General features: G+C 45.9%; 1 protein-coding gene across 1 annotated transcript; it reads left to right on the forward strand.

Moving 5' to 3' along the window:
- The first annotated feature begins 1,798 nt into the window (after positions 1-1,798).
- On the forward strand, positions 1,799-16,898 carry SLC10A1 (solute carrier family 10 member 1). Its single transcript, XM_039537941.1, has 6 exons — positions 1,799-1,987; positions 4,377-4,850; positions 8,404-8,614; positions 9,570-9,748; positions 12,517-12,844; positions 16,612-16,898. Exons 2-6 carry the CDS (start codon positions 4,429-4,431, stop codon positions 16,660-16,662), a joined length of 1,191 nt encoding a protein of 396 aa, XP_039393875.1. The 5' UTR covers positions 1,799-1,987; positions 4,377-4,428; the 3' UTR covers positions 16,663-16,898.
- The last annotated feature ends 148 nt before the right edge of the window (positions 16,899-17,046 follow it).

Below are 17,046 nucleotides of genomic sequence, written 5' to 3' on the forward strand. Positions count from 1 at the left end.
AGTCCAGGTCCACCACTGGGAGTCCGAGTGACGACAAGGTCCCACTGATTCTTTAGTCAACATGCCACCCTGTGCCTGCCCTGCTCAGGGTTAGACAGCATGGAAGTCACTGGCTAACAGCAGTTAGCTTCACTGGCCGCTGTCCAAGCACTAATTTATAGACACAGACCAAGATTAAATTTTCTGACTACTGCTCCACTGACATCCTGAAGGGCATGCAAGCCTGTTTATATTCCACCTGCAGCACGTCTTGATAGTGCCCAGTTCATGTCAATGGTCTGCTGATTTTAATGGCTAAGGATGATATTTATTATCCTTTTCACGAGTGACCTCAAACATCCAGCTCCTGTGCTGATGTAAGAGGGCTGGACATCCCTGGCATGTTTCCACGTTCCAGTCACTAGAAAGGACGTTCCACAGAGACAAGGCTGCTGTATTTCATTACAGTGGCTGCATTTAGAATGGGTCTTCCAGTTTGAGAGACAACACTGGTCCCAGCGGTGTTTCCCATTTTAACTATAGAGAATTGCTTTCCAGCTGGTAGAAACTTTTTAAGCACAAGCCCCTAGAAGTATTTTTTAATTGTTACTATTTAGGACAGTTCACACAGTTGCTACACTCCTGAAGATGTAGATGGAGAGAAATATTTACACTGTTGTCAATTTTTAAATGTTGAGCTCCTGCAGCTGCGCTTGGGATATTCTTTGGGCAGCAAACGCAGTGACACTGAATAAGTGACCAAATGCTTTTATTTGACCCTTCATGCATCTTATGACATTATTCAATATTAAAATAGAAGAGCAGAGACAAATACAATAGAAAGCAAACAACTACCCAGAAATTCTGTGAATATTTGGAGAAAAGGAAGTGGGGGAAAGGAAGAGAAATTGCTGTGGATTTTACCCCCAAATTCCCTATAGATTTCTAATGCCCTTGCACATGTCCTACCTTGATTGTGTTTATTTATTACTCATACAGACCTTCAAACCATGCCCTTCCTCCCCGCCCCCCGATAAAAATACATCCAAAATGCACAACTTTGCATAGCACCTTTTTCTTCTTGCTTAGCTATGGCCCTGGAGACAAAGATCTACCTTCATATTCTATCACACCATTCACCCGCAGGTCTCAAAGCACTTCATAAAAATGAAGCTTTGCAATGCCCTCTGCAGGACGGATAGTATTATCTCCATTTTACCTGGGTGGGGATTATCCATGAGTGTGAGAAGTGCTGCAACAAAAAGGTCAATTAACTTTCTTGAGGCCACATTGCAAGTCAGTGGACAAGGCAGGGAAAGAACCCAGGCGTCCCTATGCCAACCATTAGTGAATATTCTCATTAAATACTACCTTAGCTATAGCTCCTTCCCCTAACCTGATGGGGGATGCCTATGCAACACTCAAAAGTTGTCGCTGCTCCAGCTACTCCTTCCTACCCTTGTGACATCCTGCCTATTAGAGGCATTTTCAAATCAACACTAGAGAGAGAAACAGGAAAGAAAGGCTCCGACATTCCTTCCAGCTTTCAATCACGTTTCCAGAGCAATTGGGCTGGAAAGGTTGCTCACTGGTGAGCTCTGCTATGAATAGAAGCAATGAATAAATTACTGCAGCTGACAAATTAGAGCTGTAGAGCTTCTCCAGCAAGAGGGAAGGGTTCACAGAGAAAGCAGTGCAGTGAAAATCCATTCCCCAACCCTGTACCCAGGAGAAAAAGAGCCAGCCTGCACAGGCTGCCTCTGGAACACATCCCCATGCAGAAGATTCCGGTCCTGCTCTTCTAGGAGCTACTACCACACTCTGCAAGAACAGGACCAGGCTTTGCCAGATGGGGATGGGATTTTCTTGAATCATAATGGCTAAATGGCCTTCTGAGTTTTATTGCTTGGAGAACTCAGCCAGGAATGGATCATCAAGTAGCATGTAAACCCTCCGAAAAGTGCAAAGACAATATCCACCTTCTGAAGCAGCAGTCTAAGGGCTAACGGTAAATTAATTAATTTCCACTCTGTACTTTAATGTGTCTAGGAATGGTGTGTTTTTGCAGACACCGGGTCTGATCCTAATGGGAGTCTCTAGGTGGCTTGCTCCATATTTATTTGTGTGTGTGTGTGTAGGGACAGGGCCGGCGCTACAGTTTTCGCTGCCCCAAGCAGCGCGCCAAATTGCCACCGCGGGCGGCAGGGGCAGTCCGTGTGCCCTTAGGGCGGCAGGCGCGTTTCCGCGGCGGCGGCAATTTGGCGGCAGCTTCTAGGTTTAGCTGAAGTGGCTGCGGACAGCTAAACACAGAAGCTGCCGCCGAATTGCCGCCACCGCGGAAACGCGCCTGCCGCCCTAAAGGCCCACGGACTGGCCCCACCGCCCGCAGCGGCAATTCGGCGCACTGCTTGGGGGCAAAACAACAGGGACTGCCGCCCCTTGCAGAATGCCACCCCAAGCACCAGCTTGGAATGCTGGTGCCTAGAGCCGGCCCTGGACTTGGAGAACAGGGAGCACAGAAGGTTGGGCACCGGTTCCTAAGTCTGGCATATGGAATGAAACGTGTCCTCCTGATACATGAGGGATCAGAGGAGTCATTTCAACTTGTGAAATAGTTTCTTTAAAGAACACCACGCTCGCCCCACTTCCTCCTTATGTCCCCCTGTGCAGCTCCCATTGACGTGTGCTGCTGGCAGCTGCAGGTATGACAGGAAACATGGCTGTCTGTCCCATGCTTTAACAAGGCCAAGAAACCTGGGGTTTTTCCCTGCTCTGCCACTGACTCAGTGGGTGTCCTTCGATGAATCAGGTAGCCTCTCTGTGTCTGTTTCCCCATCTCTAAGATAGGAATGCTATTTTGTAACATTGTGAAGCTCAATTAATTTGTGGTTGTAAACCTTAACAGAGGAACTGCCCTACCAGATCAGAGTCTACCTAGTCCAGTATCCTGCTCTGACTGTGATCAGCAACAGGTGCTTCAGAGTAAGGCACAAGACAGCCCCTTCTGAAATAACCTGTCCACAGGAAAAGCTTCTTCCAAACTCCCATGAGTCAGAGGAGGGCTTAGCCCTGAAGAATGAGGGTTTATAACCCTTCTTAGGCTTTGTCTATACTGTGCAGTAGAGGGTACGAGTCCCCTGCTCATGTACACGTGCTCAAGCTAGATTGATGAGAGCTAGTGTGAGTACAACTAGCAGTGTAGCCACTGTAGTATGGGTAGCAGCAGCAGAGGTACAGCTTAGCTATGCGAGTACAAATGCACCAGACCCCTGTGGATATGCACATGGCATGGCTAAGCTGTGCCTATGCTACACAGTTACGCAGCTATTTATACTCACGCTAGTTCAATGAGAGCTAGCATGTGTACGCGAGCAGAGGAATCACACCTCTAGCTCATAGCGTAGATGTAGCCCTAGAGGAAAAAAATGAATTCTTTCTAACATCACTGGAGATGTTCTCACTGGGTATATAAACGCCTAACTATTTTGAATCCTGCTAAGCTCTTGGCCTCAGTAGCATCTTGTGGCAATGAGTTCTACAGGCTATTTCATTTTATCAGTTTTAAATTAGCTGCAGGGCCGGCTCCAGACCCCAGCGCGGCAAGCACGCGCGTGGGGCGGCCCTTTCCCGGGGGGGGCGGCAGATTGGGCCGGCGGACCTGCCGCAGTCATGCCTGCGGGAGGTCCACCGGAGCCCCGGGAGGACCGGACCTGCCGCAGGCATGACTGCGGAGGGGGCACTCCTCCCGCGGCTCCAGTGGACCTCTCGCAGGCATGACTGCGGACGGTTTGCTGGTCCCGCGGCTCGGCTCCGCCGGACCTGCGAACCGCCCGAACCGGGAGGTCCAGCCGAGCCGCGCGACCAGCGGACCCTCTGCAGTCATGCCCGCAGGAGGTCCGCGGCTCCAGGGCGCCTCCCGCGCATGACTGCTTGGGGCGCCCAAAAAGGTAGAGCCGCCTCTGATTAGCTGCCTTTCATTTTCATTGACTGTGCCTTTGTTCTCATAGTGTGGGAAAGGCTAAGGAAACTAGAGAGGAGTCAAGGCATCCAGTTGGAAGTTTTGGAAAGCTAGAAAATAGTGGAAGGTTTTTATTCTTGAAATCAATTGGCTGTTTCATGGCTATTCATTGATAGCCATGAGACAGAGGTTGATATTGTGTCGTGCAAGAAATATTAGCCAGCCATCAATGTGGATATTAGAGGGGTTATTTTAGTCCTAAAAATAAGGAGAGTGCTTTGAATTCCTTGGGCAGAAAGGTGCAAACTATTAAAAATATGATCCTTGACAAAATAGCCTTCAGCTGCACTCAGTACTAGATGATAAGAGCTCTGGCCTGAAGAAGAGAAGGGGAGTGTTGGATGTGATGTTTACTTGCACTGGATTTGCATTGTTTCAGGCTTTTGAACTGTCTTCCTTCCTCACTTTGCCAACCACACCAGGAAGAAGGGATGGCTAAGCTCATAGCAACAATTAATAACACCAGTGGAGCCTATGGGAGCCCAGAATCCTGGAACCCAGAGCACACTGAGAATGCCTCCTTGCCTAACTTTACACTGACTTTCACGTTTCACCAACGGGCCACTGACCAAGCGCTGAATGGAATCCTCATTGCTGTCCTCTGCATTGTCATGGTGTCACTGGGGTGCACCATGCAGCTCTCCAAGATCAAGACTCACTTCTGGAAACCTAAAGGGGTGGCCGTTGCTGTTATGGCTCAGTATGGCATAATGCCTCTGACAGCGTTTGCCCTGGGAAAGCTCTTCCATTTGGGACCTATTGAGTCTCTGGCTGTGCTCATCTGTGGCTGCTGTCCGGGTGGAAACCTCTCAAACATTTTTAGTCTGGCATCAAAAGGAGACATGAACCTGAGGTAAGGAGAGCTCAGTACAACCTGACTATTGTCACTGGCCAGGCCATTTCAGTTGGGAGACTGGTCTATAGTCTAACTTATTAGCTCTCTCAATTCTAATGCTTCAGGCAGGAAGAAATTTGGTATTGTACCCAAAGTATTTTTAGAGTACTCATCAGCTTGGAGCTAAATGCTGCTTAGTCACTATTGGTCCAGAACAGCGCTCTGGCACCTAAAATCTCGAATGGAGCTGCACTCCAGCTCTTGGGGTCACATCACCACTAAGATTTTACCTGGCTACCCCTCCATAATGCCAGCCAGAGCAGGGTCCAAGACAAATTTCAGTGGTGGTGTGACCTGACGTGCCAGGTTGAAACACCGCTCAAATTTAGCCCGGCCACCAATGTTCTCTCTCGTGCACCAGTAAACAACCTCATGTGGCTGGGAGTGTGACCGATACCTGGGTTGGGCTCTCCTGCCAGAACCCACTGCAGCTACTCTTGGCACTGGGGAAGCCTCAAACCAGCAGGGAGGAGGGAGAGAAGGAGCAAAGTAGGGTGGAAGGGAGCCCAGCCAGCAGCTGGGTCCTGTTCTGCCTGCTGAGCCCTCCTGCCAGAATGCATAGCAGCTACTCTTGGTGCTGCTACTCTGGAAACCAGCAGGAAGCTGAAAGCCAGCCAGCAGGGAGGAGTGAAGCGGGCAGAGGATGAAACACCCTCTCAGGAAACCAGGGTGCAGACTTAAGCCAGCATGGAAGGTAAGGAGCAATGTGGTGGTAGACAGAGAACTAGGAGAGTTTCCACTGGTCTTGCAATTAAGACCCAGGAATTAGAAACCTGCACAGATTATAGCTTTAGGAGGAAAGAAACACTCAACAGAGGAAGACAAATTGTATACTTTTGTTAGTGCCATAAGAAGAATTGATTTCAATACCTTACCTGTGGCATGCTCATCAGTCTTGTTACTCAGCACAGTATTGGACTACAAGCTACATTTCAAAGAACTCGATGTGAGTTTAAATCTCTTCAACCCAAAATTCAGCCAAATGGAAGATGTTGTGACCAATTACAAATTGACTGGGTAATTAAATGAATAGATTAGGGAGACAAGGTCTATCTAAGGATGATGAAAATATAATGATAAATTAAAGCCAAATAGGAGCGGTCCCTATTCTCTCAGCCTTTCATTAACAAATTCAACTGGTTGACATAAAATAAGGGTCTACCATGGGATGTTTGATTAGTTAGTTGGTTGTTTTAATAGTGCTTTTTATTGTGGTGGATTTTATTTTTATTGCATGGAAATATGGATCCTTGTGTTTGGTCCTGTGACACAGAGATCACATTTTCAAGAGCGGGCTGCATATTTGTGACAGCCTTGTTTGCATTTGGTGCCCAGTCACGTAATTTGTGAACGCAAAAAAGCAAAAGCTCTATGTGCTCAAAAATTGCAAGTTTGTCCATGGGCAAAACTGTAGGTTCAGATATAAAGATTTGGAGCTTGATCCCCCATTGCATTAACTCCCCTTTTATAGTGGTGTAACTCCATTCATTTAGTTCAAGTAGAGTTACACCAACTTGAATCTGGAGTAACACAATGGTGACTCATGGCCATGGCTGAGACCCTTTTGAAAATTCAGCCAATTCAGCATAAATTCACATGCCACAGAGGCTTATGAGCAATTGTTGAAATTAACTAAGGAAAAGTGGCACTTCTCCCTATTAGCTCTCTGCCATTAAGCAAAGTGTCCCATAGTGCATCTTTATCAATGAACTCATCAAAATGACAAGATTTTCTAGCAGACCCTTTTGTGCACCATGATTTAGAATAGATTTTCCCATGCAAGACCACCAAATGGAAAAATACTGATCAAATATTGCATGATACTTTTCCTAAGGAGATGATTTAGAAGCAAGAATAAGAGAGGGTCAGAAATTCAGGAGGCAAGTTACCAATGGGGAATATGTCCTGTGAAGGTCTTATGAAAACAGTGAAACGCTTCATAGAATAAGCAGAAAAATACTACAAATTAAGGAGAGGCCATAGATGGCTCTTCTCTCCTCAGCTTTTTTGTTTATTTTTAAGATAGCATATAGTCTGAATCCCCTTAAAACACACCAAGTTTTCAAGTTGAGAGTCACACTTCTTTCCAAGCTACCATCATATGCAGTAGATCCAATCTACCTTTCTTCTAAAAGGTTATGCGATAAATTTAATAAGTGGATGTGAAATCTGAGTAAAATTCAAGACCACTGTAAAATGTTCTTCTGGCATCTTAAATGCTTTATTTGAATTTTGCAGAGAACGTTTTACAAAAGGAGTATTTTACATGTTCTGCCGATGAGCTCTTTGACTAATTACCAATTGCCTTCCCTGTGCCTTGCTACTTAGTTTAAAGTTTGCCATAGAGGAGCTGAGCTACATGTGTTTTATATTAGAACAATATGTGTATTTATTACTAATGTGTGAAGTCTCACAATTACTGTTGCACCGATTTTCAATTAGATCAAATTTACCCGTAAAATGTTAGGTTTCAAAAATGGCTGCTTTATCTTACGGTGACATCACATGCAAGATAGTCTCCAAAATCCATCTCACACGTAATAGAATGACCAACTTGAGGGAATTTCTGCAGGGTTCCTGCACTGTACAGTTTAGCACTACATCCCTGCTGTTGCATCATCAGGTGCATAATGGGGTTTTATACCTTTTTTTGAAGTGACCAACATAAGCCACTGTTGAGGGCAGAATACTGGCGTAAATGGACCATTGTTTTGTTCCAGAGTGGCAATGCCTACATTTCTCACCCCTTCACCATTCCAGTTATTAGTATTCTTAAGAGACCTCCTGCCATTCCATGTAAATCAAGAGAGTCTTAAGGGGCTACCCCCAATAGAAAAGATAAGCTCCCCCAAAAAATTAGACTAGCATTGCCTCAGTCCACTGGCCCTTGTCCAAGATAAAAGAGTGGAAATAACAGCAAGGGAAAGACAGCTGAACTTAGCTTTCTCTGCATAGCTTCTGAACTTTTGCACTTTATGTACATGGATAACAAGAACATCCAGAGTTATAACAGGAAGTATTTAAAAACAAACCAACCCAAGAGCTTTGAAGATATAAACCCTTATGTTTCAGGGAAAAGCCAGCTTCTAACTAATGGGAGTTGAGAAGAAATTTTCCCTATGGGCAGGTTATTCCATAACTGTCTGTTGTGCAGTTTCTTGCACTTTCCTTTAAAGCAACTGGTACCAGCCACTGCTGGAGATAGGATACTAGATTAGCTGGACCACAGGTCTGATGCAGTACGGAAATTTCTATGAACCAAGATGCATACTTATGACTACTTTTTAAGCCTAAAATAAAACTGTCCTTTAACTACTCAGTCTTCCATTACTTCCATTCCTGTAGGTCCTTTCACCACCTGGTAATGCTGAAACCTCTGTGAGGGAAAGGGGAGAAATGGGAAAAGTGAGCTGAAATTGTAGATGGATGGATGTGTCCAAGTTAGATAAAGAAATGACTATTCCAACAAAGAATTTTATTCCACTGCTATTACTTTCTCCCTTCATCTCAGCATTGTGATGACCACATGTTCAACGCTCCTGGCACTTGGGCTGATGCCTCTTCTACTGTATCTTTACTCAAGAGGGATGTACCAGGGCAACCTAGAGGGCAAAGTACCTTACAAGGGAATAGTCATCTCCTTGGCCATGATGCTCATTCCCTGCACCATTGGCATCTTCCTGAATGAGAAGAAGCCACAGTATGCTCGCCTCATCATCAAGGTAAGAAATGGCATTATCCTGTGGTAATCACCTTTCCCTAAGGGCCTCGAAGCAATTTACAAACATTTCATCTCATGTTGCCTATGAGATAATTAGTATCTGTACCCCTGATTTACAGATGGGAAAACTGAAGCACAGAAGGGTTAAGTAGCTTCTTCTAAGTCAGGGGTAGGCAACCTATGGCACGTGTGCCAAAGGCGGCATGCAGGTTGATTTTCCGTGGCACTCACACTGCCCAGGTCTTGGCCACTAGTCTGGGGGGTCTCTGCATTTTAATTTAATTTTAAATAAAGCTTCTTAAACATTTTAAAAACCTTATTTACTTTCCATACAACAATAGTTTAGTTCTATATTATAGACTTATAGAAAGAGACCTTTTAAAAACGTTAAAATGTATTACTGGCACGCGAAACCTTAAATTAGAGTGAATAAATGAAGACTCGGCACACCACTTCTGAAAGATTGCCAACCCCTGTTCTAAGTCATGTCACAAACCACTGAAAGAGCTGAGGACAGGACCCAAGAATACTTACTCCCAGTTCCCTGCTCTAACCACTGGACAACACTCTCTAACCAATCCATAGCCTTGCACAAAATTTTCTCCTACTGTGCAGAGAGCTCAGATGCCTGCCAACACAGGACAAGAGGAAAGCCTCAAAGCCACTAACTAGGGCTTTGTGGCAATCATCCAGAAGCACTTGGGACAGATCACCAGCATCTTCTTATGCCTAGAAAAAACAGCAACATATTCCATCTCAGCAGTGCCTGTGTTCTAACTGAGTAAAGGCTTTCCAACAGAGTCTGTTAAGTGCTTTGAGATAAAGGCGCTATATTATTACAAGTAGAAAGGTGTCATTCTAACAGACAATAGGACAGCTACTTACAAACATCTTGGCTAATTTTCATGGGGATTTTTGTCTTGTCTTTCCCAACTCCTGATCCACTTTTATTTCAGGCAGGAATGATTGTGTTGCTTGTATCATCTGTTCCAATAATCGCTCTGTTTGTGACAAGTGTTGGAAACAGTTTTTTGATCATCTTCTCACCACCCCTACTGGGAATGTCTGCCTTGATGCCTTTTATTGGTTTCCTGCTTGGCTACATGCTATCTTCATTTTTCAAGCTCAATGACAGGTAGGTCCCTCTACATCTCTGTAGCAGTGCAATTACACCCCGTCCCTCTTTGGGGAGAGGGGCAAAGCCATCATGGCCCTGCAGGAAGTCTGCCTGCCTGCCCTTAGCCTCAGGGCAGTATGGCCCAATGGCCAGAGTCAATATGCTCACTCTTATTGGGTCAGTATGGCTTAGTAGCCAAAGTCAATATAGTTGTCCTTGATGTAAGGGCAATATGTCCTAATGGCCAGAGTCAATGGAAACCCCTCCTCAGCGGGGTCGTGTGGCCCAATGGCCAGAATCAATATGGTTGCCCTCATCAGCAGGGCTGAGTGGTCTAGTGGCCAGTTGGGGGAATAGGCAGCCACCTAGGGGTGGGTGGCAGCCGGGATAGGGGGACCTAGGACCTCCAGGCTCCACCGGGTCCCAGCCCAGGGCCCTGACAGTGGCGAGTGTGATTGCCACAGAGTCAGCAGGGATCTGACCGAAACACACTGGCTCAAGATCCAGTTTGGTAAGCAGTCCACTGTCTAGTTCCCCTGGGCTACTTCCTACCATATTCCCCAATGCTGTGGTCTAGACATCTTTCAGGTCTGCCAGTTCCTCAGCGTGCAGTTTCCAGAAGCTCCGGCCTCCCTTGGGCATCCGCAGGTATCCAGGCATCTGCCTGGATCTCAGTGCCTCTGGCTTCTATGGTCTGGGGTTCCAGCTGCTCCCGGGCTGGAGCCTGCGAGATGCGTCCTTCCTTTCCGGCAGTCAGCCTAGAATGAGCTGGGTTGCTCCATTTTAGACTGCAGCAGCTGTTGGAGCCAGGGCCCAGAATGGGGCCCCCACTGCCGAATTACTGCTGAAAACCCAGCTCTTCGGTGGTGGGTCCTGGGGCGGAAGGATCCCCCGCTGCGGGTCTTCGGGGCACTTCAGCGGCGGGTCCCGGGGCGGAAGGACCCCCCCGCTGCCAAATTACCGGCAAAGACCCGGAGCGGAAGAAGCTCCGGGGGCCCCGGGCCGCGCAAGAGTTTTCCGGGGGCCCCGGAGCGAGTGAAGGACCCTGCTCCAGGGGCCCCAAAAAAACTGTCGTGGGGGCCTGGGTCAAATTGCCCCACTTCCCCCCCCCCCCCCCCCCCCGCAGTCAGCCCTGGTTGGAGCATGCCCAACAGGGCCAAAGGGGCATAGTTTCCTCTGCCCAGAGTGTGGGGTTAACTCCTTCTTGTCCAGCGCAGGGCAAGTACACCCCATCACAATCCCTTATCAGTTATCACACACTCACTCCTAGGAAAGGGGACTGAGTACAAAAGAATGACACTGGACTCTTGAGAGGTGCTGAATGAGTTGCTTTCAGCATGGAGGCTCTGACGCACTCTGATAACAGAACTTTGAACATGATCTCCCAGCGCTGATACTAGAAGTCTGAGCACAAATGAAACTGTCTACACAGATCCCCACACTCACCCCACAAAAATATGATTTTGTAGTGATAAAATGGTGCCAGCAGCAACCCTGGAGATTGACAGCTGTTGTTTAACTACAGGACACACATGAATACAGGCAGTGATAGTGCAAGCTACCTCTGTACCAAGTTCCCGCAGCAGGCTATCAAGGGCCACGCAGGCGGGGAGAGGTGCCTCTCCCCCAGCCCTGGAGTTGCCCCGGCAGGGAGAGGCGGTGTCCGGCAGCGCCAGGCTGCTGCAGCAAGACAGGGCTGGGGGGAGTCCTCTCACCCCGCCGCAGCCCCAGGACAGCCTGAACCCCAAACCCCTCATCCCCAGCCCCACTCAGAACCCGCACCACCAGCCAGAGCCCTCACCCCCCCGTACCCCAACCCTCTGCCCCAGCCTTGGGACCTCTCCCACACTCCAAACCCCTCGGCCCCACCTCCACCACACGTCACCTCCATATTGGTGCACATAACAAAATTAATTCTGCACATGGATGTAAAAAATTAGAAGGAACATTGCCTCTGTATCGTCCCTAGCCTACATGCCTCAATCCTTACTGGGATGAGAGATGAGTAGAGTCTCATGGACCAAATCATTCTTGGCCGTCTTGGGTCTGACAAAAGTTGGACCAATGGCAGAGGCAATTCTGTCAAATGGACATCTGAAGACCCACCAAGTTGTTTCATACAGGCCTCTGAACAAGTAGATAAATGGTTTCACTTTTGGTCACTACAGACCTGTTCATTTCAGAATTCTCAGTTACTGACAATGAAATACAAAAGAGAAAAGTCAGAACTCCCAGGTAGAAAGTGATGGAGAAAAGGGTTAGTGAGTGCTGACAGGACTGACAAAACTCAAACCATTATTCCTATTTTGATAACTGCCTCACACCACAAAGGGCATAACAATATTCAGCTGAAGACACCAGCACAGATTCAAAGTTGGGACCCCACTACACAACTGAATCATCTCTTATCATGCCTTGAGCCCATGGGTAACCCAGCCAAGATAACCCTCCTAACACACACAAACCTCCCCTTACCTTTCCCTGGCAACTCTCTCTCTGTCCTCACTTTTGAACCAGATTTTTTTCCCCTTGTGGTGGCAGCAGCTCCTGGAGAACCCCAGATTCATGACCACCAATCATTACTAGGCAGGATTTTCACCCATGCACACCACCTCTGTCACTACCTACCGTTGCACACTCCCAAAGGAGTGCTGGACAAAGCACCTCATTTGAATTCTCAGCACTGCTCCGACTGCAGTTTTTTACCAGGGTCAAATGCATAAACAGCTGGGCACCGTGTCTGCAGTTCTGCAATTCATGCCTGTGTTTAACTCTTTCCTGTACAGGTGCAGGCGGACAGTCTGCATGGAGACTGGTTGCCAGAATGTGCAGCTCTGCTCTACCATCCTCAGAATGGCCTTTGCCCCTGATGTCATTGGACCTCTTTTCTTCTTCCCGTACCTATACATGGTATTCCAGCTTGGAGAGGGCTTTCTCCTGATACTGGCCTTCAGGGTTCATGAAAAGCTAAAGAAACCAAACGGCAAGTGTAGTATAACTAAAACCTCTCTCCTCTTCCTACAGGCTTTTCATCTCAAAGTAGTGTATAAACCATACACTGATATCACTGCCCCCATCACTGAACTGCTGCTATCTCTGGGGTGGAACTCAGTTATAGACTCAGACTTTAAGGTCAGAAGGGACCATTACGATCATCTAAGTCTGACCTCCTGCACAATGCAGGCCACAGAATCTCACCCATCCACTTCAATAACAAACCCCTAACCTACGTCTGAGTTACTGAAGTCCTCAAACTGTGGTTTGAAGACCTCAAGCTGCAGAGAATCCTCCAGCAAGTGACCCGTGCCCCATGCTGCAGAGAAAGGCGAAAAACCTCCAGGGCCTCTGCCAATCTGCCCTGGAGGAAAATTCCTTCCCAACCCCAAATATGGCGATCAGTTAAACCCTGAGCATGTGGGCAAGACTCACCAGCCAGCACCCAGGAAAGAATTCTCTGTAGTAACTCAGATCCCATCCCATCTAACATCCCATCACAGACCACTGGGCATACTTACCTGCTGATAATCGAAGGTCAATTGCCAAATTAATTGCCAAAATTAGGCTATACCATCCCCTCCATAAACTTATCAAGCTGTCTTAAAGCCAGATATGTCTTTTGCCCCCCTACTCCCCTTGGAAGGCTGTTCCAGAACTTCACTCCTCTAATGGTTAGAAACCTTCGTCTAATTTCAAGTCAAAACTTCCTAGTGTCCAGTTTATATCCATTTGTTCTTGTGTCCCCATTGGTACTAAGTTTAAATAATTCCTCTCCCTCCCTAATATTTATCCCTCTGATATATTTATAAAGAGCAATCATATACCCCACCCCCTCAGCCTTCTTTTGGTTAGGCTAAACAAGCCAAGCTCTTTGAGTCTCCTTTCATAAGACAGGTTTTTCATTCCTCAGATCATCCTAGTAGCCCATCTCTGAACTTGTTCCTGTTTGAATTCATCCTTCTTGAACATGGGAGACCAGAACTGCACACACTATTCCAGATGAGGTCTCACCAGTGCCTTGTATAATGGTACTAACACCTCCTTATCTTTGCTGGAAATACCTCGCCTGATGCATCCTAAAACTCCATTCGCTTTTTTAACGGCCACATCACATTGGCAGCTCATAGTCATTCTGTGATCAACCAATACTCCGAGGTCCTTCTCCTCCTCCATTACTTCCAGCTGACGTGTCCCCAATTTATTACTAAAATTCTTGTTATTAATCCCTAAATGCATGACCTTGCACTTTTCACTATTAAATTTCATCCTATTACTATTACTCCAGTTTACAAGGTCATCCAGATCTTCCTGTAGGATATCCCGGTCCTTCTCTGTGTTAGCAATACCTCCCAGCTTTGTGTCATCTGCAAACTTTATTAGCACATTCCCACTTTTTGTGCCAAGGTCAGTAATAAAAAGATTAAATAAGATTGGTCCCAAAACTGATCCCTGAGGAACTCCACTAGTAACCTCCTTCAAGCCTGACAGTTCACCTTTCAGTACGACCCGTTGTAGTCTCCCCTTTAACTAACCAGTTCCTTATCCACCTTTCAATTTTCATATTGATCCCCATCTTTTCCCAATTAACTAATAATTCCCCATGTGGAACTGTATCAAATGCCTTACTGAAATCGAGGTAAATTAGATCCATTGCGTTTCCTTTGTCTCAAAGAAGGAGATCAGGTTGGTTTGGCACTATCTACCTTCTGTAAAACCATTTTGTATTTTGTCCCAATTACCATTGACCTCAATGTCCTTAACTACTTTCTCCTTCAAAATTTTTTCCAAGACCTTACATACTACAGATGTCAAACTAACAGGCCTATAGTTACTCTGATTACTTTTTTTTCCCCTTTCTTAAAAATAGGAACTATGTTAGCAATTCTCCAGTCATACGGTACAACCCCTGAGTTTACTGATTCATTAAAAATTCTTGCTAATGGGCTTGCAATTTCATGTACCAGTTCCTTTAATATTCTTGGATGAAGATTATCTGGGCCCTCCGATTTTGTCCCATTAAGCTGTTCGAGTTTGGCTTCTACCTCGGATGTGGTAATATCTACACCTCCATATCCTCATTCCCATTTGTCATCCTACCATTATCCCTAAGCTCCTCATTAGCCTCATTAAAGACTGAGGCAAAGTATTTGTTTAGATATTGGGCCATGCCTAGATTATCCTTAACCTCCATTCCATCCTCATTGTTTAGCGGTCCCACTTCTTCGTTTTCTTCTTATTTATATGGCTATAGAGCCTTTTACTATTGGTTTTAATTCCCTTTGCAAGGTCCAACTCTACATAGCTTTTGGCCTTTCTCACTTTATCCCTACATGATCTGACCTCAATACGGTAGCTTTTCTTGCTAATCCTACCCATCTTCCACTCCTTGTAGGCTTTCTGCTTTTTCTTAATCATCTCTCTGAGATGCTTGCTCATCCAGCTTGGTCTACAACTCCTGCCTATGATTTTTTCCCCCTTTCTTGGGATGCAGGCTTCTGATAGTTTCTGCAACTTTGACTTTGAAGTAATTCCAGGCCTCCTCCACCTTTAGATCCACAAGTTCTTCAGTCCAATCCACTTCCCTAACTAATTTCCTTAATTCTTTAAAGTTAGCCCTTTTGAAATCAAAAACCCTAGTCCCAGATCTATTTTTGTTTATCCTTCCATCTAGTTTGAACTGAATTAACTCATGATCACTCAAACCAAGGTTGTCCCCTACAACCATTTCTTCTACGAGGTCCTGACTACTCACCAAAACCAAATCTAAAATGGCATCCCCTCTTGTTGGTTCTTCAACTACTTGGTGAAGAAATCCATCAGCTATCACATCCAGAAAAATCTGAGCCCTATTATTATCATTACTAGCACTTGTCCTCCAATCTATATCTGGGAAGTTAAAGTATCCCATGATCACACAATCCCCATTAGTGTTTACTTCATTAAAAACATTAAAGAGGTCTCTATCCATATCCAAATCAGATCCCGGCTGTCTGTAGCGCACCCCAAGCACTATCTCTGGGGAGGCTCTAGTAGCTTTCTTTCCCAATGTGATTTTTGCCCAGACAGAGCCTGCATCATCTTATAAGGTGATGTGCCAGTGGGTGGAATACTTGAGAAAAGCGCTGTGCGAGTTCTGGCTTAAATCTTTTCCTGTGTTCTTTAAGCTGATGGAAATCATTGGGACTGGAGTTGTAGGAGCAGCTTTAGTTTTAGGAATCTTAAAAGTGCTTTTCCCTTCCTGCGAACACAAAGGAGTCCTACACCTGGAGAATATCAACACTACACCTGGGCTTGTGATAAATGTCTCTTCAGATATTCCAGAGAAGACAAACAATTTAGTGGAGAAATGATGTACTCAATACCCTGTTCGCATCTGAATCTTTGTACAAATCTTCAGTGGACCTGAAATTTGGCACTTGAACTTTAATACATTATCCATTACATCACTTATTTCTTTACAGTTAACCTCATCATTGATATACAATGCTACTCCACCACCTTTGCCTTTATTTCTGTCTTTCCTAAACAGCACATAGCCTTCAATACCTGTACTCCAGTCATGACTACTATTCCACCATGTTTCTGTTATCCCTATAATATCCGGTTTCACTTCCTGCACCAGTAGCTCTAATTCCTCCATTTTGTTACCTAGGCTCCTCGCATTAGTGTACAGAAATCTTAATTTTTGCCGTTTGGCTTCACTGACATTCTTTACCCAGTTAGGCACAGACATTCTACCACCACTATCACCTATTAGACTGGTATCTACACTACCCTTCCTCCCCCTGTCCATTCTTCTGCCCACGGCTGTATCCTTTCTTAGTTTGTTTTCTTCCCTCTCAATGTTGAATTCCGGCGTGGAGATTACCTGGACATCTCCCAACCATCTCCCCCACACACAGCAAAACGAAACAACAGCTAGAAGTGAAGAATAGCCTCTCCAGATGATGCTGCATAGGGAATTGAGGATACTAGGCACCACAACTTTTGATATCAAAAGTTTAGTAGTGAGGTACTGTCTGTGCAACCCACCAATAGTCACAGCTTTCCAGAGAGTCCTGTGCTTCAGTGCGCAGGCCCATCCCAAAAGCAGGGAATCTGTATTGATACAACTCAAAGGAGACGAGTATCATGTCCATTTGAAACAGAGGAATACGAGGTAGACAACAGCTGACGCACCTTGGGTATCGCTACATGTTTTTGAGTGAGGGGCAAGAAAGGAATAGGTCACCCCATATGCAAGTCACATAAGTCATGTCATTAGAAGGTAAATGCTAGGTGAAATTTCTGCAGAGAATAGAAATTAGAGGCTCTACGAC

This window comes from Mauremys reevesii, linkage group 4 (genome assembly GCF_016161935.1).
Source record: "Mauremys reevesii isolate NIE-2019 linkage group 4, ASM1616193v1, whole genome shotgun sequence".
Lineage (NCBI taxonomy): Eukaryota > Metazoa > Chordata > Testudines > Geoemydidae > Mauremys > Mauremys reevesii.

Excerpts from the sequence above, each read along its gene's own strand:
- SLC10A1 (XM_039537941.1), top strand. The coding sequence starts at position 4,429 with ATGGCTAAGCTCATAGCAACAATTAATAACACCAGTGGAGCCTATGGG. Across the intron at positions 8,615-9,569 it reads ATGCTCGCCTCATCATCAAG|GCAGGAATGATTGTGTTGCT; the intron begins GTAAGAAATGGC and ends CTTTTATTTCAG. Across the intron at positions 9,749-12,516 it reads TTTTTCAAGCTCAATGACAG|GTGCAGGCGGACAGTCTGCA; the intron begins GTAGGTCCCTCT and ends TTTCCTGTACAG.